This window comes from Vicugna pacos, chromosome 35 (assembly GCF_048564905.1).
Source record: "Vicugna pacos chromosome 35, VicPac4, whole genome shotgun sequence".
Lineage (NCBI taxonomy): Eukaryota > Metazoa > Chordata > Mammalia > Artiodactyla > Camelidae > Vicugna > Vicugna pacos.
Genome location: NC_133021.1, coordinates 10,579,030 through 10,606,017, shown reverse-complemented (window position 1 = coordinate 10,606,017; position 26,988 = coordinate 10,579,030). Strand labels below are relative to the sequence as shown.

General features: G+C 41.7%; 1 protein-coding gene across 1 annotated transcript in view; it reads right to left on the bottom strand.

The window, feature by feature from the left end:
* Window positions 1–4,789: 4,789 nt before the first annotated feature.
* The window catches only part of LOC116277082 (protein sidekick-1-like), a 92,606-nt gene continuing 70,407 nt past the window's right edge, over window positions 4,790–26,988 (bottom strand). Inside the window, exon 4 of the mRNA XM_072955291.1 lies at window positions 4,790–4,936. Coding sequence (XP_072811392.1) covers window positions 4,884–4,936 — 53 coding nt within the window. The 3' untranslated portion in view covers window positions 4,790–4,883. The remainder of the gene's footprint in view (window positions 4,937–26,988) is intronic.

The window sequence follows — 26,988 nt, the reverse complement described above, 5'->3', positions numbered from 1 at the left end:
TTTGCCTATGTTTTCCTGTAGGAGGTTTATTGTATCTTGTCTTATGTTTAAGTATTTAATCCATTTTGAGTTGATGTTTGTATATGGTGTAAGGGAGTGTTCTAGCTTCATTGTTTTACATGCTGCTGTCCAGTTGTCCCAACACCATTTGCTGAAGAGACTGTCTTTATTCCATTGTATATTCTTGCCTCCTTTGTCGCAGATGAGTTGACCAAAAGTTTGTGGGTTCATTTCTGGGCTCTCTATTGTGTTCCATTGGTCTATATGTCTGTTTTGGTACCAATACCATGCTGTCTTGATGACTGTAGCTCTATAGTAGTTGTCTGAAGTCTGGGAGAGTTATTCCTCCAGCTTCTTTCTTTCTTTTCAGTAATGCTTTGACAATTCTAGGTCTTTGATTGTTCCATATAAATTTTATTATGATTTGTTCTAGTTCTGTGAAATATGTCCTGGGTAATTGGATAGGGATGGCATTAAATCTGTAGATTGCCTTGGGCAGTGTGACCAGATAAAGCATATGGAAAATGACAGACTCCACCATATGCTCTTTCTGTCTCTGTTCTTCCCTCTTGCATTTTATTTATAAAAGCCAACCTCTCCAGGGAGCAATTACTTTATTACATTTTCATTTCTGATGGGTATGAGAATAGAGGTGATGATGATGGGCTAGGGAGGAAAACTGACCTCTGCTTCAGAGGGCTTGCAGAAGAAGGATAGCTACCTGGCTACTTAGAAATCTTCACCTACTTCTGGGTCCTTCTAAATGCTTCAGTGGGAAGCAGGTGCAATAGGTAACTGCTAATACAATGTGACTTTAAACTTAAAATCAAGAAGCACTCTTTTTACATATCCTCTATCTACCTCCATCACAGCCCAGATGGTGTCTTCAGAGTTCTGTTATTCAGGAATTTGTGGAGAGAATCTATGCTTACTTATCCTGTCCTAATTACTATTTTATAATTTATGTATGTCTACCTGCAGCAGCTGGTTTGTGGTAACAGCAGTCTCTAATGATCCATTCATAGATAGACTGCAGCACAGCATTATTAAGTGCCTACTGTGTATCAGGCCTTGTGTTGGGAGTACAAAGTTGATGAAGAGAAATGACCTCAGTGAGTTCTTAATCTGGTTGAGAAGGAAAACATATAAACAAAACATACAATATAAAATCTGAGTATCAGTAGAACAGCTGAAGAAGGGATTTACTCATGGGATGTGAGGGCACCAGGAAGTCTCCTAATGCTTGGGATGCTTGAGTTGGATTTTGAAGGAGAGGAAACTCCTGAGAAGACAGGAACTGGGACCTTCCAGGCAGGGAGCTGCAAAAAGACTTACAGGTCAGAGCCAAGTGGCATTTTATCTATGCCACAGCTATGTGGCTTTCTTCAATAAAATTTAAAACAAAGGCAACTAATAAGACTTTTAGATACAACTTCCTATTTGCCTTAGTGTTTAAGGGCTGCCATTACAAAGTAACATAAACTGGGTGACTTAAAAAACAGAAATTGTCTCACAGTTTTGGAGGCTAGAAGTCACGGTCAAAGTGTCAGCAGAGCTGATTCATTTTGAGGGCAGTGAGGGAAGGACCTGTTCCCTGAGCCCTCCCCTTGGCTTGTAGGCTGCCATCTTTTCCCTGTGTATTTCATATTGTGGGGATAAGCTGAGATATAGCCTACACCATGTAGGGCCAAAGAATACTTGGTTCCTTTCCCTTCAAATTCTTGGCTATAGATGAAAGTGGGAACCCTTTCTGAATTAAAATGCAATTTACTCTGCAAATAGTCACACTAACAGCAAAGAACTCAGTGTTACCAGTCTGAGATTTATGCAACTCTTTTTTTTTTTCCATTGCATGTTTCCTGCATCATCAAAGCCCAAGATATATCCAAAAAATTACTGGTTGCTTTACTTAGAGTTTGAAATTTAAAATAATAAAAAGCAACCCCCAATAATAAAACTTTCTTAATGATACACATAAACCTTAATAAAATAAATGAAGTCCTCACATTGACAAGCACGACTCCTGGGTGCAGTTGGAAAGCACCTATGTTCCCGTCTTTCATTTACGTTTAAATCCACTCTGAATAGTTGACCCCTGGTTCATCTGTGATTTTTCTCATCACTGTTAAGAGTTTCCAGTCACTGGAGTCAAAAAACACTGCTTCAATTTAAAAATGTCAGCGTCTAGTCCTATTAATAAGAGGACAGCATTCTTCCTTCAGAATTGCTCCACTTTTCTGGCTCCATCTCTGCAGGCTGGCTCAGGCGCAGAGGAGCCGAGTCAGCTGACTTCCCCCTCTTCCCACCCAGTGCTTCCACGCTGCCTCCCCCATCGTGCTTGGAGTGGTCAATGATGCCTACAAGCTTCAAGTCCCGGCAAGGAAAAGACTGAAGGGAACAGCAGAGCAGAAAACTTCTTCCTTGGCTGAAGTTGTCCTGGAGGTCAAGCTCTGTACTCTCAATCTTGATGTTTATTTAGAATGAAGCTGTTCAATTCTGAGATTGTTCCCTTTCTCGCTCTCTCCTTCTCTTTTCCTCTCTCGTGCCTGTTGTGTGCATGTGTGCATGTGCACACACAGCGATCTCTAGGCAACTGTCACCTCAGTTCTTTTTAAATTTAAATCTACTTCAGTTTTTAACTGAAGTAGAGTCAATTTACAATGTTGTGTTAATTTCTGGTGTACAGCATAGTGATTCAGTTATATATATATACATACATACATATATATATATATATATAATTCCTTTTTAGATTCTTTTTCATTATAGACTGTTACAAGGTATTGAATATAGTTCCCTGTGCTATACAGTAGGACCTTGTTGTTTATTTTATATATAGTAGTTATTATATATGCAAATTCTGAATCCCAATTTCTCTCTCCCCACCCTCTTTCACACCTGGTAACCATAAGTTTGTTCTCTATGTCTGTGAGTCTGTCTGTTTTGTAAATAAGTTCATTTGCGCCCCCTTTTTTTTTTTAAGATTCCACATATAAGTAATATCATAGTATTTTTCTTTCTCTTTCAGCTTACTTCACTTAGAATGACGATCTCCAGGTCCATCCTTGTTGCTGCAAATGGCATTATTTCATTCTTTTTTATCCATCAATCCTTTGCTGGTCAGATTCACAAATGCTTCAGGTCCTTTTATACATTCACTGTAGGTGAGGCATTCAAGAGCCTTGTGACCAGTGTTTAATTACCTTTTTGAGGATGTTGCAGTCAAGTCTGAGACATCACTTTGGAAGATCTATTATCTCAGTGCTTCAGCTGAAATTTCATTTAAATATGCTGTTACCTTTAAAAATGCTCTTTGCTCACTATTTTCATCACCACCCACCCCCTCCTGCCACCGCCCCTCCGCCCCAAGCCTCAGGAACTCTGTACTTTTAAGACATGTTTGGTCAAGTCTGAGTTGGCTGTTCCATCAAAGACTTCTCTACCCTCCTTTGGAGACAGAGACTCCACAGGCGTTGCTTAGGCTAAAGCAGTGACTCACTTGCAAGTGTTGGGATCCCTGATATATTAAAAATCACTGTGCTTTTTTCAACTTTTGGAGCAGAGCTGGCCCCCGCCCAGTGTTGGAGGACAGGGCCTCTAACTCACGATGAACCAAGGCCAAGGTTTCTACATAGGTTTGCCTCTGGGGCCAGATCCTTTTTTTTTTTTCTTTCTTTTAAGTGGATGATATATGATACGAATATTGCTCTTAATCAAAGTATATGAGCAAACCACCCAAAATGCGGGGCTACAGGGAAACGCTTCGGTATGTTTGGAGAGGATTATTGTCACAAGAAATACATATTCATTTCTCTGTCTGCCTTTTATCAACATGTGTTTATCAAAACGTGGAGGTCTGTCTATGGGCCACATTTTAATTCCTCATAGGTTGCTTGAAGACAGCTGCAGTCTAGGAAGGACGAGGGATTGGAAAGAACAGGATGCTCTTAAAATTCCGCTGTAATTTTAACTAGAGGACTCTGCTGGCTTTATTCCAAAAATCGAAAGAGAAGCCTCCCTCCAGCTTTTGCTTATCCCTCCACTTCCCCGTGTAGCACTGACTCCACCCAGCTGACTTCTTAGCGTTTATCATGTATATTTATATATTTTTTCTTTAGTAATATTTTTCAGATTAAAATTTACGTAAGTTCATCAGAGAAGATCTAGAACACATACAAAAAGAGCGGAAACAAATCCTTACCTAAATCCCACCACGAAGGGTTACATTTTGGTGATTATAAGAATATTATACTTCTTATTTTTCAACAAAACAGAAATCGTGTGGGTTATACTGTTTTGTAATTTCCTTTTCACTCTTAACGATCTGCCGTAGAATTCTCTTATTTAAAAGCATATTGTAGGTTACATTTTGGCTGTGGAGGATTTCATCATAAGAATGTGCCACAAATACCCTCTGGATTGGATAGGTATGTTACCTTTCCTATATTTTTTAGTTATTGTAACTAATTCCATAGTAAACATCTTTGAATACAAAGCCTTGTGTATGTCTGATTATTCGTTTCCTACAAATTTAGAGTAATGGAATTATATGATTCAAGGGGAAGTGCACTTCAGAACCCTTGAAACACGCTGCCAAACTGCTTTTAGGAAAAGCTGTGGCAGTGCCCTTCCACTAGGGCTCTATGGGATGGAATTGTTTTCTAGAAAATTCCTGAACCGTCATTAACATTGGGTGTTACCGTTTTTTGAAAATGAAAAATGATACCAACACTTACTTAGCATTTAAAATTTTTTCAGACATTCAGCAGATAAGTCAAATGGATGGATATTTAGATCTTTGGGTTTCATTTATTTGTTATTGAAAATTAGGAGATTGAACAAGATTATCTTGACCTTTCTTCATCTTACTGGCCTCTTCTGATTTAGCAGCTGAGCCACAGGGAGCCAGCAGCAATGTGTCCCCCAGCTTCCTCCCCTGTAAAATGAGAGATGAGACATTCCCTGCAGTCCTAGGGGAGTTATGAAAGCACAAGACATCAGGTTTTACAACACTTACCTTTAATTCCAAACAGCTTGATCTTACATTTGCTCATGTCTACCTGATAAAATAACACCTTTGCACAACTTATGGCATTTAATTTTGCCCATCTCGCCGATTTCCTGGGTTCAGATATGTCACGCTTCAGACTGACATAGCACGTAAGCACATCAAGTCAGTGACAACATCGAGAAATGAGGTGTTGACTTAAAAAGGAAATAATTGCTAATATTGTTTAGGAACTTACCAAGTTCCAGGCTTCGTGTCAAGTGCTTCATACACAACATTTCATTTCATCATCACCATTTTATCCCAGATGCTAGAAGTAAGTCTTCCAGAGAGAGCGCACCCAAGGACTCCCAGATGCTGTGCAAAGGGGCAGCTTGAACCCAGGGCTGAATGGCTCCCATCTGTGCTCTGAGGTCTGCCACCCGCACATCACCACGTGCTCCAGGCTCCTTCACCTGCTGTGTGTATTTACTTCCTCCTTTGCATGGGACTGAAGGCATCTGCTGTAGAGACTGAGATCCATGCCAGGGAGATTTTATTTTGGCAAGTTCTCAACTTTATTGTGCTAAACTGAAGTTCATTATTTATTTTAATGTTGGACCCCTGATAGGTCAATCTCTTACAAGAAGCATGCTACTTGCATACATGAACTAAAGAATGTGGTTTTTCTAGAAAGAAATAGAGGAAAAACAACTCTACTCAAGAGGCCAGTTGTATGGAAGATGTCGGCTTGGGGAGATGATGTGGGCTTGAGGAGATCGGTAGAAGGATGACAATCACACAAACTTTGCAGGATGTCCTGAGGGTACGGTACAATAAACCTGATGATGGAACAGCCCCTCAGTAAGTGATGCTGGTGTCTCCCTAGGCTGTGGTCTGGGCAGTCTCAGTTCCCTCTATTCCTCAGTTTCCCCACCTGTGAGACGGTGGTAAGCCTCGCTGCCTTTCAGGGTCTGTGATGACTTGAGAGGATCTAGAAAGCCCTAGATGGGGTGGGCTAGGGTGTCACTGAGCCTCAGTGCACAGTGGTTGAGTGCCTGGGCCAAGCCCCACTGCCTGGGCTCCCATCCCAGCTCTGCAAGGTCCCGGCTCTGGGATCTCAGACACGTACCCTCCTGCCCACATTGGGGCTCAGGGGCCTGGTCCGTCCCTGTCAGCACCGCCCTCCCAGAGCCGCTGCAGTGGCTGAGTGAGGGATCCATGTACAGAGCTTAGAGCAGAGCCCAGCACAGAGTACGTGTTTCACCAGCATTAGCTCTGATGTGCCAAAGCCCGAGGGCTCGGATGGCTCACTCCCTCCAGGACTAAGCATAACTGGGGTTGGGTTGGGGCCAGGAAGTACCTGGGCAATGTTGACAAGATCCCCAGCCCCTGTCCCTGCCCTAGAAATCCTGGTTTAATTGGAGACACATGGGCCCAGGCAGCTGCCTGATTAACTCCTGCAGGGGATGCTGCCGCACAGCCTGGGTAGAGAAGCCCTGAGCTCCATGTTCTCTGAGGTCACAGGCAGAGCTGGGCTTTTCCTGACAGAGGCGGGTCCCCATGGTGCCTGGGTAGCCCAACTCCCCAGCCGTTAGTAGCCCAACAAAGTGAACCCAGTGGAGTGGCAGGCAGAGCCCACCCCAGGGAGCACACTTTCCCTGAGCGTGGCTTCCTGCCCTCTCCAGCCTCGAGGAGGGGCTGCCCAGACCACCCTCAGCCCAGAGCTTCGTCAATGGGGAGACCTCCCCAGCTTTAGAGACTTGTGTCTAAACAGGCGCTGGGATCCCCACAGACGCTCCCTGCTCAGCCCAGAGCCCTCCTGCCTCAACACACCAATGTGGCACTGATGGAATCTGTCCTCCCTCCTTTCAAAATGCCTCCAGCTTTCTGTAAAGACCGAATAGCCAGAAAAACACCTGTGATCTCACATGTTTTGAAAGCCAATTCCCCTAACTTATTTTCCGAGGGGACTATTAAAAATAGGGGGAAAAATCGTAATTTGGTGTTTCTACTTTCTTCATGTGAATTCTACATGGCAGTTGCATGGAGCAGGATTTGAGACTCCTCCTGGTGCTCCCATTGGGCTTTTATTTTGCCTTCTTACTGCCTAAAGAATAACTAGGTAGTTTCAGAACTAGGAATGACCAGTTCACATGATAACAATCACAGGTCTTGTTCACTAAGCACCTACTCTACACCAGGCCCTGTGTTTTACATATATCCTCACTAGTCTGACCAGGTTTGTCCAGAATCAGATGCTGAGGCTCAAGGATAAAGATCAGAGACCCTAAAATCAATCAGCCCTGTGTGCACTGAGATGAGCTCCGACCTTTCCTCGCTGGTGTCCTTGGCCAGCTGCGTCCTCCCTGAGCCTCGTCCTGTACATGGGGCCCCACTTGGGCCCCCTTCTCAGGGCTGGTGGGGGGAATTGAAGAGCTGAAGGTCGTGGGTGGATCATCCAGCCTCAGGCTGATCGCAATGTCTCGTCTTTCTGGGGCATCCAGAATGCTGGTGTTTTTGTGACTTCACATATTCAAGTAACACCCCCTTACTATATCCTTAAAATGTCCCATGAGTTTTAGAAAGCAGGTAACTATTGACAAATGCAAATATTTGTAATATTTGCTGTCTGTCGACTTTTGACTTTTACAGGCGATATTGGGTAATAAAGAACAATTTGAAAACACCCTATGGGAACTTCTACAGGGAGAAACTGCGCTCATATTTTTTTTTCCCTTAATGGAGGCACTGGGGATTGAACCCAGGACCTCACGCACGCCATACACACCGAGAACGTGCTCTACCACTGAGCTATACCCCCCTTCCTGCACCCTCGCTTTTGATTCTCTGATTTGTGTATGTTTTCAGGACACAGGAGCTGCTTCTGCCTGGTTCATGGGCCTGTGTCTGTGTCTCTTCTGACTTAAGAACAGTTAAGAAATTAACCACCTCTGGTTTCTCAGCACTCAGTGATCTTTGCTTTCAGCTCAAAACTGACCCAAGAGAGGAACCCAGATTCAGAAAAACATCCCTTCACTCCTTTTCCTTTGAAATTCAGGGATTGGCACATTAGTCCTACTGGAATATTTGAGGAAAGAATGAAAACTATGGAGTAAATTAATAAACACCTGAAAGGAGAGCTCTGGATACAAACACAGTCCAGGTTAAAGAGAAATCTTTGTTTAGTTTTGTGAGGTATCTTGATTTTACTCAAAGCAAGGATGCTTCACTGCCAGACTGAACCCTCACTGCAACCCCAGGAAGGATAATGCCTGCTGTCCTGTTTCACAGATGAGGAGCTGGGAGGGGCCCCAGCCACACCTCTTGTCTGCTGCCCAGTGCTTAGCATGCACGAGGTCCTGTGTTCAATCCTCAGTAAATTAAAGAAAAAAGATTTAAAAAAAAGAAATGAAACAAACCTGATTATTTCGCCCTGCAACAAAACTGAATTGAAATAAAGTTGAAAACAAAATCATAAAAAATATGTGAACATTCTTAACTGGGTCGTAAGCTTATCATTAGTGATGATAATGACAATGATGTTCATTGTTGTAAATGCTCCTTCTGTAGTGAAACCCTCTCCACCCGTGGTATCGGGCCCTGCCACGAGGGCCTCACCTGAGCAGACAGTGAGCTTCACCTGCAGATCCCATGGCTTCTCCCCCAGAAACATCTCCATGAAATGGTTCAAAAATGGGAATGAGATCACAGCCTCCCAGACCAGCATGGACCCAGAGGGAGACAGCGTTTCCTACAACATCTCCAGCACAGCCAAGGTGCTGGCCCCAGGGGATGTTCGCTCCCAGGTCATCTGCGAGGTGGCCCACGTCACCCTCCAGGGGGGCCCTCCTCTCTGTGGGACTGCCAACTTGTCTCAGACCATCTGAGGTAGATGCCCCTCACACCAGCCCGAGCCCACACCTGCCCCCAAGGCCACATCTGCTCCTCCCCCTGCTTATGGCTCCAGGCCTTGAGTTGCCTGGAATAGATTTCCTGACAGTCCTTCCCAGCCACCAGGCACCTGCATGTGCTGGTCACTCACTACTGATTTAATGGCAGCTGCCAGGTGACACCCGCTACGTGCCAGCACTATGCTCAGTAGTGTCCTTTACCTACCAACAGAATTTCCACCTACTGAGCACCTACTCTAAGCCAAGCCCCTAAGTGCCAGGGATTTCACTTACTTTGCTGCAGTTACCACAATAGGGCAGGTTCAGGTGAGGGCAGACCCAGGAGAAGGCAGGCCCAGGAGAGGGAAGGCCCAGGAGAGGGCAGGACCAGGTGAGGGAAGGACAAGGAGAGGGCAGGACCACGTGAGGGCAGTCCCAGGGTAGGGAAAGCCCAGAAGAGGGCTGGCCCAGGAGACGGCAGGCCAGTGGGAGAACAGGCTCAGGTGAGAGAAAGCTCAGGAGAGGACAGGCCCAGGAGAGGGCTGGCCCAGGTGAGATCAGGCACAGGTGAGGGGAGGCACAGGAGAGAGAGGGCAGGTCCATGTACGGGTGGACCCAGGTGAGGGAAGAACCAGGAGAGGGCAGGTCCAGGAGACGGCAGGAAGAGGACAGGTCAGGACCATGAGAGTGAAGGACCAGGTGAGGGCAGGACAAGGTGAGGGAGTGCCCAGGACAGGGCTGGCCTAGGAGATGGTAGTGCCTGTAGAGTGCAGGCCCTGGTGAGTGCAGGCCCAGGACAGGGCTGGCCCAGGAGAGCGTGGGCCCATATGAGATAAGGTCTAGGTGAAGGCAGGCTCAAGAGACAGCAGGCCCAGAAGAGGGCAGGACCAAGTGAGGGGAGTCCCAGCAAAGGACAGGCCAAGTTAAGGGCAGTCCCAGGTGAGGAGAGGCCAAGGGAAGGTCAGGCACAAGGGAGGGAATGCCTAGGAGAGGGCTGGCCCTGGAGAGGACAGGACCAGATGAAGGCAGGCCCAGGAGAGGACAGGCACAAGAGAGGGCAGGACAAGGTGAGGCCAGGTACAGGAGAGGGAATGCCCAGGAGTGGGGTGACCCTGGAGAGGACAGGAACAGGTAATGGGAGGCCCAGGACAGGGGTGGCCCGGAAGAGAAAAGGCCCACATGAGATTAAGTCCAGGTGTAGGCAGTCTCAGGAGATGGCAGGCACATAAGAGGTCAGGCCCAGATGAGTGGAGGCCCAGTGGTGGTCAGGCACAGTGAAGGGAATGCCCAGGAGAGGACTGGGCCTGGAGAGGACAGGAACCAGTAACAGGAGGCCCAGGACAGGGCTGGCCCTGAAGAGAAAAGAGGCACATGAGGTCAGGTCCCAGTGAAGGCAGGCTCAGGAGAGTGCAGGCCCAGGAGAGGGCTGGCAAAGGGGAGGTCAGGACCAGGTAAGGGCAAGCCAAGGATAGGGCAGGCCCAGTAGAGCACAGGCCCACATAAGCTCAGGTCTAGGTGAAGGCAGGCTCAAGTGTGGGCAGGCCTAGGAGAAAACAATACCAGATGAGTGCAAGTGGAAGTAAGGTGAGACACAGGGAAGCAATGCCCAGGAGAGGGCTGGCCCTGGAGAGGACAGGACCAGCAGAAGGGAGGCCCAGGACCGGGCTGGCCATGGAGAGTGCAGGCCCAGGTGAGTCCAGGCCCAGGGGAAGTTAGGCAAAGGGGAGGGAATGCCCAGGAGAGGGCTGGCCCTGAAGATGGCATGACCAGTTGAGGGGTGGCCCAGGAGAGTGTAGGCGCACATGTGGACAGGTCCAAGTGAAGGCAGGCTCAGGAGAGGGAAGGCCCAGATGAATGTAGGCCCAGGGGAGGTAAGGCCCAGGGGAGGGAATGCTCAGGAAAGGGCTGGCCCTGGAGAGGACAGGACCAGGTGAGGGGAGGCCCAGGACAGGGGTGGCTCGAAGAGAAATGGCCACATGAGATCAAGTCCAGGTGAAGGCAGGTTCAGGAGATGGCAGGTTCAGATGAGTGCAGACCCAGAGGAGGTCAGACACAGAGGAGGGAATGCCCAGGAGAGGGCTGGCCCTGGAGAGGACACGACCAGGAGAGTGCAAGTCCAGCTGAGCACATGCCCAGGATAGGGCTGGCCCAAGATAGCACAGGCCACATGAGGTAGGTCCAGAAAAAGGCAGGCTTAGAGAGGGCCGGACAAAGTGAGGGCAGGCCTAGGAGAGTGCAGGCCGATATGAGGTCAGGTCCAGGTCAAGGCAGGCTCAGGAGAGGGCATGCTCAGAAGAGTGCAGGCCCAGGGGAGGTCCGGCACAAGTTAGGGAATGCCCATCAGACAGCTGGCCCTGGAGAGGACAGGACCAGGTGAGGAATGCCCAGGATATTGCTGGCCCAGGAGAGCAAAGGCTCACACGAGGTCAGGTCCATGTGAAGGTAGTCTCAGGCAATATCAGGCACAGGAGAGGGTAGACCAGATGAGTGCAGGCCCAGGGGAGGTCAGGCACAGGGGAGGTAATACCCAGGAGAGGGCTGGCCCTGGAGAGGACAGGACCAGATGAAGGGAGGCTCAGAACCGGGTTGGCCCTGGAGAATGCAGGCCCAGGTGAGTGCAGGCCCAAGATAAGGCTGGCCCAGGAGAGCAAAGTCCCACATAAGCTCAGGTCAAGGTGAAGGCAGTCTCAGGAGATGGTTATTACTGGAGACAGCAGGCCCAGATGAGTGCAGGCCCAGGGGAGATCATGCAAAGGCGAGGGAATGCCCAGGAGAGGGCTGGCCCTGGAGAGGACAGGACCAGGTGAAAAGAATGTGTATTCTGATTTTTTTAAATGCAGTGTCCTGAGAGTATTAAGTCTAACTGTTGTACTGTGTCATTTACTATCTTTGTTGCCTTATTTTCTGTCTGAAGATATGTCCATTGATGTTGGTGGGGTGTTAAAGTCTCCTACTATCATATTCCCATCGATTTCTTCCTTATGTCTATTGGTATTTTTGAATTTAGCTGTTCTTATACTGGGTGCATGTATGTTAATGAGTATAATATCCTCTTCTTGTATGGATCCTTTTACCACTATGTAGTGTCTTCCTTTATCTTTATGGCCTTCTTTTAAAGTTTATTTTGTCTGATGAGTATTGCAACCCCCGATTTCTTGTAATTTCTATTTGCATGAAATATCTTTTCCATCTCCTCACTTTCAATCTATATGTGTCCTTTGCCTTAAAGTGTGTCTCTTATAGGCAGCATATTGTAGACACTAGTTTTATTATTCAATCTGCCACTCTGTATCTTTTGATTGGAGCATTTATTCCATTAACATTTAAAGTAATTATGGATAGATGTGTGTTTATTACCATTTTAAATCTTGTTTTCCAGTTGATTCTGTATTTCTTCTTTGTTCCTTTCCTTCTCTTTTTGTTTTTCCCTTTGTGGTTTGATGATTTTCTTTTGTATTATGCTTCTTTTCTTTTTGTTTGTATGACTCTACTGTATTATTTTTGATTTGTGGTAACCCTGTTTAAGTTGTTAACCCATTCCTATATCTACTTGTTTTAGAATCATACAGGCTCAAACAAATTTTAAAAATAAAGAAAAAAAATCTACATTTTATTACTCCTCTCTCCCACATTTTATGATTTTGATATCCTCTTTTACATCTTCATGTTTATTCTTCTGCTATTCATTGTAGTTGTCACATTTACAATTGTGATTTTCCCTTTTCTATAAATTTTTGCTTTCTTCTATTTAGAGATCTTTCCATGCTTCTTTTAGAATACGTTTAGTATTGCTGTATTCTTTTAGTTTTTGCTTGTCTGTGAAACTCTGTCTCTCCTTGTAAATGATAATCTTGTGGGTAGAGTTTCTGGGTTGCAGATTTTTCTCCTTCAGGACTTTGAGTGTATCTCTCCACTCCCTTCTGGCCAGCAATGTTTATGCACAGAAATCAGCTGAAAGCCTTATGAGGGTTCCCTTGTAATTAACTCCTTGTTTTCCTCTTGCTGCCATTGGGGTCCTTCTCTTTAATTTGGGCCATTTTAACTATAGTATGTCTTGGTGTAGGTTTGTTTGAGTTTGTCTTGTTTGGGACTCTCTGTGCTTCCTATACCTGGGAATCTTGTATTTGTTTCCTTCCTTAGGTTTGAGAAGTTTTCAGCCATAATTTCTTCTAATATGTTTTGATCCCCTTTTCTCTCTCTTTTCCTTCTGGGACCCCTATTATATACAAATTGACACATTTTACATGATCTCATAGGTCTCATTGCTTTCATTTTATTCATTTGTCTTTCTGCCTGCTGTTCTGGTTGGGTGATTGCCATTATTCTATCTTCCAGATCACTTATTCATTCTTCTGCATTACTTAGTCTGCTATTTATTGCCTTTAGTTTGGCTTTCATCTCAGCAATTGCAATTTCTGGCTTAAATTGGCTCCTTTTTATAGTTTCTAGTTACTTTTTACAGTAATCTGCATTTCTATCAGTAGCCTCTCTTGATTCCTTCAGTATCTTTATTATCTCCTTTTTTAACTCAAGTTTTGGTAGAATGGAGAAGTCTATTCCATTATTCTTCCATGGGACTTCTCTTGCTCTTTTAATTGGGAGTGGTTCCTCTCCTTCATTTTACTTATATTTCTCTGATTCTATGTATTTCGGAGTAACAGTTATCTCCTGCAGTCTTGAAGGGCTGTTTTTATGTGGGATTGTCCTTCTGCTGCCTGTGTGCATCTAATATTTTTGGTGCAAGGGCTGTTTTTAGTATGAATGGCTGCCATGTTTTTCCTCCAAGTATCCTGGCTATCATCCCCTTGATTGGGGTATGATTGATGTTGTGGTAACAAAAGCCTACACTAGGTGTTGACTGGGGCCTCCTTTTTGTTCTGTGGTTGTCACAGCCCTGTTGGGGGCCGGGTCTGCTCACCAGTTGTTGGAGCAGAAGCCATCAGATTTGTTTCTGAGCTGTGTGAGGTAGGCAGACCTGGAGTACTTCTGCTGGGAGACTAGCCACTGAGTATTCCTCCAGAGGAGATATCCACCTCTTTGGTGTCACCTGTCACCCACTATGTGGGCTCACAAAGTACACCATTGTTGGTACTGACCTCAGCCCACCCTCAGCCCACCCTCAGCCATGGGAATGCAGGCAGCCTGCCCTAATGTCCCTCTGGCGTTGTGCTCACAAAGTCACCAGGGCAGATCCATTGAAGCTGGGAACCAGGACCCACCATAGTCATGCAGTCAGGCACTCGGATCCACAGAAGGCTACAGGATTAGCTCAGACTCCAGCCCCACCTCCACGTGCACACATCTGCTGTTAATGCTGGGCCTGCCCCAGTCACACAGTATTCTGCTTGGATGTCCTGGATGCACTGAATTTACAGAGGGACAAATGGCATAAATTTGCCAAAGTTTCTTGGGACAGGACTCAAATTTCAGCCCTGCTTCTGAAGCCACCTGGTCCCTGGGAATGGGCTCAAATTTTAGCCCCACAACCACGTAGGGCCAACCCGCCAGGGACTGTGCCCTTCTAGGGCAAGCCAAAAGGGAGACAGCTGTGGCAGTGTCCTGCCCCTCCCTTCTTGAGGGTACAGTAACAACGGGGCTCCTACAGTGGGCCCATGATCATCCTATGTACACACCGAGTTTCAGCCAGTACCCCCATCTAACCCCTTCAGGTGTCTCCGCACAACCAACCCCAGGCCTCTCCTCAGACGTGTCCTCTGAATCCTGAGCTTCAGCACCCAGTCCCGGCATGCCTCAGCAGGCTCACATCTCAGGCTTGGGACTGCACGGATCCTCTGTCAGTTTCTCTCTGTTCTGTCTTCCTCATAGTGGCTGCTACACTCTTCTCTGAGCCTCTGAAGCTCCCTTTCTGTTCCAGCTAATCTCTCTGCTGTTGAAGGGGCTTCCCAGGGTGAGGGCACTTTTCCTCTTTCACTGCTCCCTCCGCAAGGCACAGGTCTTGTTCCAATTTTGTCTTGTTTTTGTTGTGCTACCCCGTTGCATGGAGATCTTTCTCGTAGGTTTGAAAGTATGGCATCTTCTGCCAGAGCTCAGTTAATTATTCTGTGAGAACTGTTCCACATGTAGATGTATTTTTGATGCATTTGTGGGAGAGGGTGAGCTGTGTGTCCTATTCCATCATCTTGAAGCCCCTTCTAGACCCTTTCCTGGTGCAGATAAATCTCTCTTAGAATTATTACTTCTACATAGAGATCTGACAATGCAATGTGATAGTACCACTGTTTAACAGTCTTTCTGCAATGTTCATCCTCAAAGGGAATATTGTCAGCAACACCAACATCCAATAGATAGAATTAAAGCATGTTATAGTTACTCTGATTTTCAAAAAAAAAAAATCCTATGTAGTTACTTTATGCCATAATAATAGTATATCAAAAATAAATAAAATCTACTCACCATCATCCTCCAAACACTAAAGGTACATTTCCTAGAGGTACATAACTCTTTCCTGATTTTATAATTAAGGGAACTTATAATAAACTTACTCAAAATGATGGCAAGGAAGTGGGCAGTTAAACAAGTTAAAGAGTAGTAAAAATCATAATGCTCTAGACCAGGGGTCAGCAGAATGTGGCCCATGGGCCAAATTTGCCCACTCTTCTTCACTCTCCCCCATCATCATGTTTTTGTAAATTAAAATCTGCTGGAACACAGCCAGAATATTCATTTACATACTGTCTAAGGCTACTTTTATGTCACAAAAGATTTTTGAGTAATTTGAGTAATTGACAAAGATTATATAGTCTGCAAAGCCTAAAATATTTACTTCTGGCCCTTTGCAGAAAGGGACTGTAAACCTCTGATCTAGTTAAGAGATCCAAGGAACACAGACTATGGAAATGTATTACAAATATAGAGAGAAAAAAGGTCATGAATGGCATCCCATAAAAAGAATTAACATCACTGGGCTACTGTTTCACAAATGGCAAGTTTATGATAGACAAAAAACCAGTAGAGGCATTCTATGGTTTTTTGGTATATGGTGAGAAAATTAAACAACAAAGAACCTGGAATAATGCACTGCTAGTGATAGCTGGTTTGAAATAGAGCCCAAAAAGGTGAGCAGCTAGAAAATGCAGACCTGAAAAGCACTTCCTAACTTCTATACCCCATCTATGCAGAATATATGCATAAAGATTTTGATTATACAAAATTACAACTATTAAAAAACATTTTTCAAAACTTGTGCATACAAAAAGATCATCCTAAAACAAATGGAAAACCAGAATATCCACAATTCATCTCCCAAAGAGATGATCTTCCTTTTTCTTTAAAAGTAGAAGCAGTAAGCACCAAAAACCTGATAGACAAACAGGCAAAAACATGAACAGTTTACAGAAAAGAAAGCTCAAACTTTTTTTAAATGCTCAACTATACTCATAAGAGAAATGTAAATTAAAACTACACTGAAACACTCCCCTTGTACCTGGCAAAAGTTCACTCTCTTGGCAAGGTTTAGAGAAAACGGAAAATGTCAAACACTATTGATAAGAGTACAAAAAAAAATCCCCATAAGAGAGAATTCTGCAATATCTAATAAAATTACACATGAAAAATTGCCCATTACTTACACTGCCACAAAAAGGAGTAAGGATGATCTCTACATACTATTATAGTGTACTCTGCAGGATGTATCATGAAGTTGAAAAAAAAAAGACGGAGAATAGAGGATATAAAATACGTTCTGTATGAAAAAGAAAATATGTATTTCCTTATTTTTACAACAAAAAATTAATGAAAAAGGAGGAGATATTGGGAAGAAGTGAAGGGATTAGAGATGGAAGTGAGACATCTCTAAATACTACTTTTAATTGTGACTTTTGAACTTAAAGTGTATATGCATGTGTATATATCTATACATATACAAATACATATATACTTATGTAAATAGGTATGTATGTATAGATAGGTATATATGTATAGATATGTATCTACACACAGAATTGTTTGAAGAAAAGTTTAAACTCAGTACTCTCTCTGTATATCCTTGGTAGTATATATTGAAAGAATTCCACCCTTAAAAAAAACCTGCAAAAAAATTCTTGAACTTTATTCAGTAGCTTTATTTTTAATAGTACTGGTACTGTAATTTTAAAATACTTTATGTATACTGTAGATTAAAGCAAATAAGTAAGTTAATATTATCAACAAACAAGTATTTCCAGTGTAAGAGAAAAAGGACAGAAATATAAAGCTGAAGGAGGAAAAAAGTTAAAAACCATTTCCTGTTAAATTTGACTTTGAAACTCATCAATATTTTCATTTCCTAGCTCTGACCATTGTTCTTTTCTAGCTTCTGAAGCAACAACAGCTGTCTGCCGCAAGAGAGCCCAGACCTCGGTTTTTAAATGTCATTCTCCCCTAAATGAAAACAGGGCTTCTTGGAGAGAAGGCTGACTCTAGGTCTTGGAAAAGTACAAGATGAAAAGTGACATATCCAAACTGAAAATAAATGACATATTTAAAGTACTCAAAGGTCCTTAAAATCAAGAGGTGTTTCTACTACCACCATTCTGCAGCAGACAATCTACTCATATCTAGGTTACTTTAGTTCATTTTCTTCCTTCTTCATGTTCAATGGCTTTATATCTACAATACAGCAGTCATGGCCTTCTATAAGCAAGATCACAGGATATAAACATAAAACATTTCTATATGCTAGCAATAAACAACACATGAACACCACAATTAAAATTACAATACTATTTCCAATTGCTCCAAGAGAATTAAATATTTATATGTAAAGTTAACAAAACATGCACAGGTCTTGTAAGCCATGAACTTAAAATGGTTGACAAAAAAGTCAGAGATGCAAATGAGTGCAAACACACACCACGTTCATAGACTGGAAGACAATGCAGTAAAGATGTCAATGCTCCCAAAAATGATATAAAGATTTAATGCAATTCCTATCAAAATCCCACTAAAATTTTTTTTTGTATACTGAAGAATTGCTCAGGTTTATATAAAAATTCAAAGAAACTAAAATAGCTAAAACAATTCTGAAAAAGAAGAAGGAATAATTCGTCTGATTTTAAAACATATCCAAGATTTGAAGATACTAACTACTATATGTAAAATAGATAAACAAGTTTCTACTGTACAGCACGGGAAACTTTATTCAATACCTTGTAGCAACCTATAAAGAAAAAATATGAGGAGAAGGGTTTAGTTCAGTGGTAGAACACATGCTTAGCATGCACAAGGTCCTCAGTTCAATCCCAAGTACCTCCATTAAATAAATAAATAAATAAATAAACAAACCTAATTACCACCCCCTATCAAAAAAAAAAACTTCTAAAAAAGTGAAAAGGAATATATGTATGTATATGTATGACTAAAGCATTATGCTGTACACTTACAAATTACACATTGTAAACCAGCTATACTTCAATTTAAAAAATAAAACTTATTTTATATTTATGGTAATCAAAGACTAAGTTATTAGCTGAGAGATACTTAGATCAATAGAAAAAAAATTAGACTCACAAATATGCTCAATGGATTTCCAACAAACCTGCAAAAGTTATTCAAAGGAGGAAAAATTACCTTTTCAACAAATGGTGCTGAAGCAATTAGACATCCACAGGTTAAAAAAATGAACCTCAACCATAAGCCAAAACTTACTCTGAATGAATCACGGACTTCAATGTGAAACATAAAACTAAAAACTTTTAGAAGAAGCAAACAGGAGAAAAACTTCAGGATCTATAGCTAGACAGGCAACAAGTTCTTAGACGTGACACCAAAAGCATGATCCATAAAAGGACAATGAATTAATCCAACTTCATCAAAGTTAAACATTTATTCTGCAAAAGACCCTGTTAAAAAGATGAAAAGAGTCTTCAGAGTGAGAGAAGACATCTGTAAACCACACGGCCAACAAAGGACTAGTATCTAAAGTACATTAAGAACTCTCAAAATTCAACAGTGAAAAAACAATCCAATTAGTAAACAGCAAAAGACATGAGACATTTCCCCAAAGAGAATATACAGATGACAAATAGGCAAATGAAAAGATGCTCAACATTAGGGAAATGTAAATTAAAATCAAAATGAAGTGTGACTACACATCACTCAGAATGGCTAAAATAAAAGAAAGTGACAATACCAAATGCTGATGAGGATGTGGAAAAAAATGGATCATTCATACATTACTTGTGACAATGTAAAATAGTACAGCCACTTCAAAAAGTTTCTTAAACATTCAACTAACATACAATTCAGCAATTCTACTCCTGAGTACTTATCACAGAAAAATAAAAACTTGTATATGCAAAACAACTTTTACACAAATATTTACAGCAGCTTTATTTATAACAGCTAAAACATGAGACAACCCAGATGTCCTTGATGAGTGAATAATTAATCTATGGTACATCAGCAGCATGGACTATTATTTGACAACAGATATACACACTATTTGGATGAATCTCCAAAGAATTATGCTGTGAACCAAGGCAATCCCAGAAGTTACACAGTACATGATTCCATTTACATAATTCTTGACATAAAATTATAGAAGTGAAGAGCAAATCAGTGGTTGCCAAGAGCAGTGCTGAGGTCAACAGGAGGAAAATGGGTATGGCTATAAAAGGGTAACAAAAGGAATCCTTGTGATGAAAATGTTCCCTGTCTTGACTGTGTCCATGTCAATATGCCGGATATGATATTGTTCTATAGTTGTCAAAATATTACAATTGAGGGAAGTGTGGTAAAAGGAGCAGAGGATCTCCCTATGTTATTTCTTACAACAGCATGTGAATCCACAATCATCTCAAAACAAAAATAATTTAAATGAATAAATAAAGTTGTTTAAATGATTGAACTACATTGAAATGAGATACAAATGTTTATTTCCTACAGTTATCCAAATTTTTCTTAGAAGTCTAGTAAAATAAGCATAGAAGAAAGCTGTAAAAAGAAAAGTATAAACTATAAATAATCCCCCAAAGTATCTTTTAGATGGTACATGAAAATGTTTTCAAGGAAGAAAACCAGCTGTGTACTCATATAACTGTTAATAAATAGTATTTTTCTTAATTATATGTTTCAATACTATATTTCACACTACAGAGTGTTAGCCTACAAAATTAATGAAAATTTTTAATTTTCTAAAAATTAATGACTTTTAAATCTTGTGTGTTCCTTCAAAAGCCTGAAAAGAAAAAAGGTAATTAAATTACACTTAAAAAAATTTAAACCTTAATATTCTAATGGAGTTTGTAAAGACATCAGAAAATATTAGAAATGGCATTTCTTTAGATATAAGAAATCCAAGAATAATTATGAATCTGGTGCTGTGTACATCTGCTGCTGTACATTTATGTTCAGCACAATGTTCAAACACAATCATCAAAATCCTATCCAAATAATTAGATTACCAAGATGACAAAAAGAGAATATTCAAGCAGAATTAGATAAATTCTCTCCAAAAGGGGTATCAAAAAGAGTCCAAAAAGAAGGTAAAGAAAGGTTGCATTTACACTCAGCTCACACACACATCTGTGTACTATACTGTGTGAAAATAGATTATACAAAGTCATAATTGGCCACCTACCGCCTCAGGAATATATAAATTCTCTCAGGGTTAATTTCATCCAGATTCTACAGTGAGAGTTATTTATTACAATATAGTCCTCAGATCAAAATGCTATTGTGAGTACTAGGTCCCTTCACTCAGGAAAATTATTTTTCTTTCCTTTCCCTCCTGTTCTAAAATTTCAATAATAAACTTTAAATCCTTTAGGTCTGAGAGTTTTGCAAAAAAGTGTGGTACCAAGACATAACTTAGTGTAGAGAAAATGAGGACTGCCACTGAAAAATTAATCTGCTGCAAGGTATAGATCTATAATACTTAAAATAGATTTTTTTAAATGCCAGGTTGTGCATATGGCTTAGTTTCAGTACCTATTATCAGCATAGCACTTTAAATAATCACTCTGAAAAATTCACTAGTTATCTCTAATTGACTGAGGTTAGAAACCTGCCCAGCTATTTATCTTTCCTCTACTAAATATGCAGTAAAGGCCTCTAAGACTTTACATGACCAAAGGAGAATTCAGGACAACAATTAGTCCCACGGAGGAGGCAGCCACAGGGGCAGGCCATCAGGAAACATAGCGTGCTCTTAGCCTATTTGAAACCACTTACTGACATTTCTAAATGATTTAGAAAATAAACAAGTAAGGGATGGTCAAACTGTAGATGTAAGAGGAATGAATCAAAATCAAAGGATAAACAGAGAAGATGAGGAAATGGAGATGGGAGAGAAGAAAGTAAACTGAGGAAGGAAGAGACTCATGGAAATGGAGAAACGACCAGACCAGGACATTGAAATAGGAAAAATGAGAGACGAGAACCTACCAGTAGATGGGACATAAAATGGAGTCAAAGAGCAAGCGACAGAGAGGTACAACAAGAGAAATAAGTGTTCTTACCACAAACGTCCAGAAAATTAGTATAGTTTCAACAAAGGGTTTTAATTAAATGATTACAGAAATAACTGCAGTATCAGAGATTATCTTTTGATCGTCGTTAAATTTCTTCAAGCGTTAAGTCTGTCACTTTAAAAGTCAACCAAACTAGAAAGACAGCAGATACGACTGTCGGCCCTCATTTTGTTCCTGCAGCGCATATGCTATAAATGGCAGCTGCAGGCTTACAACTCACCGGTGTTGAACTGCTACTTCGTGTTAAGTACAAGGTGTAACACACAGGCAGAACCTTTTCCAGTATGGAGGATCCCCAAATTAAACCCTCCCCACCTCCTGCCAGTGGGCGCACGATTTCATGACAGAGTAGTCTTCCCTTCCTCGGGGCAGGGGTGATTCTCATGCAGCCAGACCCTGCCAGCCCTCCTCCCACTGCTCCAGGATCAGGCAGGCCAGGTGGTTGGGACTGAGGCAGCAGCACTGGGCCAGGGATACAAAACCTGGGACAATCAACCCAACAATACACTGTCACGTACTCCTGGCATGTTTTGAAACACATAGGAAAGAAAAGTTGATATTTCAACAGGAGTCTTCAACAGTTATTTCAACTGAAGAATGTCAATAAACCTATGGAGATCTAATATTGAAAGAGAATTTAAAGTAAAGTCTGTTTTGTCACCACAACACACACACACACACACACACACACACTTCATTCACTGACATTATGGGTCTGGCATTTCAGTAGGGAACCCCAGAGCTACACATTTACATGACAGTGTTCCCACAAAGTCTAACTGCTTTAAAATACCTGATGGTTCCTGCACTGGTCTGACGAGAATCAGCCCCACCAGTCACTGAAATTTAGATAACTGAGGAGACTCGCTCATGCATTCAACAGGTTATGTACTGAGTCTCTGTTGTGCCAGGTACTCCACTGGGGCTAGTGCAGAATGTAACTATGAACAAAACTAACTTGATCCCTGTCCTCTTGAAGTTTACATTCTAACATTGAAAAAACAAACTAACATAAGTGGCTGGAATGTTAAAGAAAGGATGCTCCATTCTAAGAATGCTGAAGGCCAGGAAAAGAGGAACACCTGTCCTCCAGCCCCTGATGTTACGTGACTGACAAAGATAACAGCGGAATGGCAGGACTGGAAGTAAAATGGAGAAAGAGCGGTAGTATTTTGCTTATAAAATTTCTTTGTGAAAGTATCTATTTTGCTATAAACGAGGACAATAACTCTGGAGGCAAGGCGGAAGCCTCACTATTCATTTAGCCAAACAAAGAGCCTTCTTCCATTTGCCCTAAGACCTCAAGGGCCATGGGTCACAGTAAGATCTCCCATCTCCAGGGCTTAATTACTGAGTGGCATTCCTTTTTACAGGAACCTCCAGAATGCCCTGAATACTGGCATCCCCCAAAGAGTCCCATAAAGCCTAAAGATACTATCTTGAAACTGCTAAGTTCTTGAAAGTGAGGTTCATAAACTGAAGAGTGACAGCACAAACTGCTTGGAACTGGTGCATCTGCTGTAATGTTCTCACAGTATTCCAAACAGGGAGCCTCAAAATAACTCTGGAGTAGAATGTCAGCGCTGAGGGACCACACAGTAATCCTGCTCTAAGAACAGACATTTTACAGAAGGTATCCAGAAAGGTAGGCATTTAAATGTATTTGAATGCGTTCCTGGCCAGATGTAAAATCACTCATTACAAGCAAGCAAAAATATAACAATAAATTAGAAATTAAAAGCTAAAAGCCTAGACTCTATGGTTCATTTAGTAACAATGGCCTGACAGTACAGTTCCCAATTTGCCATCTTCCCTGAGATATTGTTCACAGTTCTCAATTCTAAGTGGAGGAAAATATCACATAGCTTAAACAAAACAAAGGATGTACCCACCACACAAGTAACCAGCCCTGGAGTGGAAGGCTCTGACCTTTAAAGAACCCGGGTGCCTGGAGTGTGGTCAGGGCCTGAGTCCCCTGGCTCTGCTCTCTCCACATGCTGCACTCCTCAGAGTAGCTCTCCCACTGAGCCAGGATGGCGACCACGTGGCAGGCCACACACAAGCAGCTATCCAGAAAGAAGAGGCAGTTCTTCCTTGCTAGCACTACAGGAAAGTGCCAGATGGAATGCCAGCTGACCCGGCTGCTCACATGCCCATCCCTTGAACTAACACTATCTCCAAGATGATGCTTTAGGCTTCTACAGAGGGGTTGATGGGGCACAGTGACTGACTGCTCCCACCAAAGAGCTGCCTTCGGGCACATGCACACAGCAAAGAGCGAATGTGGGCTCTGCAAAAGAAACAAGACAGAAGGAAAACCATTCTGGACAATAACTAGCTGCCACAGCCCATCGTACTAAGTTTTTCAACTTTTCATCATTACAAAGTAAGCCTCCCTTTAAATTAAAGCTTACATTTTACTTTTGTACAGAGGGCAAATAAAGAGAGAAAAGAGGAGCTGGATGGAAACTGGGGAGGAACAATGTCTCTTCCCACACCCCTGCATACAGCCCTTACCCTCAAAGTGATGTCTGAGGGAGCTCCCACAACCCCTGGAGTTCTGAGGAACAGTCTGAAAACCAGGGCTCTAATTTAGATGTTTTTGGGGAAAACTGCACTGATGTTTCAAACCACACCTTAGAAAGGAGTGTACCATTTTTCTATCTAAAACAGTCATTATTTAATCCTTATTTTCAACTGAAAAGAGGAATTTCAACTGAAATTGAACAGTCCCACTCCTGGGCATATATCTGGAGAGAACTCTTAATTCGAAAAGATACATGCACCCCCAATGTTCACAGCAGCACTATTCACAACAGCCAAGACACGGAAGCAACCTAAAGTCCATCACAACAGATGACTGGATAAAGAAGCTGCGGTATATTTATACAATGGAATACAATTCAACGATAAAAAGAATAGCAATGCCATCTGCAGCGACATGTATGGACCTGGAGATCGTCATTTTTAGTGAAGTAAGCCAGAAAGAGATAGAAAAATACCATATGAGACCACTCATATGTGGAATCTAATAAAATTCAAAAAAAGAGGACTCTATGAATTCATCTACAGAAGAAACAGACTTGCAGACACAGTAAACAATCTTACAGTTACTGGGGAAAATGGGTGGGAAAGGATAAATTTGGGAGTTTGAGATCTGTACATGTTAACCACTATATATAAAAATAGATTTTAAAAAAAAGATTTCTGTATAGCACAGGGAACCATGATCAATATCTTGTGATAACCTTTAATGAAAAAGAATATGAAAATGAATATATGCATATATACACACACGTGCATGCACACACACACACATATATGCATATATATACACACACACATGACTGGGACATTATGCTGTATACACCAGAAATCGATACATTATAATTGATCACACTTAAAATTTTTTTTAAATGTTTTAATTTTTAAAAAGAAATTAAATAGTTAAAACCTTTAATCCTGTTATTAGATGCTTAAAACCCACAATGTTTTGGCTTTAACGAGGACACATTCTTATTTACTGTAGTGCATGTGTATATAAAGATCTTAGAAATCCAGTCTCCAGGGGATGACTGCCAATTGGTTTAATTTTCAAAATCAGTATCAGTGCTCAGAACTACTACAACCTTCAATCTTTCAGAAAATTCTAGCTGTAGAGTAATTCTACACAACACTTAATTCTATTTTGAGATTGCTTTTATAGAAAAACTTTTTTTATAAGTCGTACCTTATGCAGTAAGCTTGAAAAAAACATTTTAATGATTAGATTAGCTAATTCTTCCAAATATCCTCCCTCATTAAAACAACTTACTACTGAAAAAAGTTGTCAAAAATCACCACTTCGAGTACCAGAAATGACAGGGTCCAGCTTACACATCAATCTATGAGTACCAGGGACAGTTTAAAGTTTTATTATGTGACATTCTGTGTTACTAAAGGTATAGTTTCTTTTTAAGCAAATATAACTGAGAAATACATCTGTGCATAACTACAACAATGTTAGAGCCAAAAAAAGATACACTTGATCACAAATCATAAATACAATAGCAGAGAAAGTTCAGAGTTTACCTTTAAGACAGTGCTGTCACTACAGATCTGCCTGGTGGTCACATAACAGTATGTGCACTAATGAAAGCATCTTCAGCGTGGCCCTAACACTTTACTCATTAAAATCTGTTTGCCTTTCTCTTCAGTCCCTCAGGTCACAGCTATATGACACCTGGATAATTGGAGCGTCTGTGCCACTATAATGTTTTAAAGCTTGCTTCTGTGTGTTTTTGTTTCTGTATCATGTTCAAGAGGAAGAAAAAGTAGCAAAGGAGAGAGAGAAAGGTGGACAAAGATGGATGTGCAGAAAAAAACAGAATGAGACGGAAAAGCCCAATAAAGAGGCAAAGCAAGAGGAAAAACAAAAATAAAGAATCACATTTTCTAAGACCCTGAGTATGAACACGTATGTCAACTACAGGAGTGTCCAGAGTCGCTAAGAGGTTACATTCTGACCACAAACATGTGATTTCAAGGAGAAACAAAGAAATATTTAAAGAAACTAACATGGCCAAGCAGGTATTTTTCTGATAAGCTCAAAGTGTTCAAAAGACAAAGATGTCATGCGTATAAAAGAATGGCATGAATTTCTAAAATTAGTATCAGGAAACAGTCTCAGAATAAAACAAGGTTTGTGAAAAATAAAGTTGCATTTAGTTACACTATATTGTTAACAATTACAGAAAGCATACATAACCCTACAAATGCTTTCTAGGTCAAAGAAAATAATCATCAGAATACATACAGAAAACTAAACATTGGAAAAGGAAAACTAAAATCCAAAGATTGGTATAGATGGTGAAGTAGTGAATCTTAGATACTTTAAATAAACTGCAGTCTCCTAGTTTGTAAGAATTGCAATGCAGGAACTTGTGGAAGAGCTCATCTTTAAGAAGAGGAAGACCTGCCTTCACCTTTTAGGAGAGGTAACAAACTCGAGGGCTTCCGGGAGCTGGCAGTGGCCTGCTTCTTGACCTCAGTGGTGATCACACAGGTGCTTATTTTACAGTTGGCTGAACTGTACACCTGCTTTATGCACTTTTTTATGTGCTGTATTTCACACACAAAAACATAAAGTAAAAAATCTAAGAGGTACTGGATGACTGGGGAAGGCCAAATGCTGTCTCACCTTGCAAAATCTATAGATATATTTAATATGAATCCTTAGCAAGAGTTTTACAAACTAATAGTTTGTATAAGCTAATGAAGCTGTCATGGGAGTTCATACACTACAAGGCCATGAAACCCTCTTTTTCAACAGTGTTCCCTGTCAAAACCGTAGCTTGTAAGAACAGTGAGGTGTCTACTCATACCAGTGAAGCCTCCATGAAAGGGAGTGTGGGAGGGAAAGATGGAGAAATGCCCTGAATGCTGAATTGTTGTGCGATATCCTAAGTTTGAGGAACCAGACATAAAGGGAATTAATTACTGGATCAAATTCACTCTAGAGGGAGGACTCTGGGAGGGTCACTGCGGTCGTGATTGCAGCTGCGTCAGAGGCCTGGAAGTATTACAGGAGCAGAAAAAAATGACAGAAATAAAGGCCCTGGCCCCACAATTTAATGCAATCTTATCATAATGTGAAAAC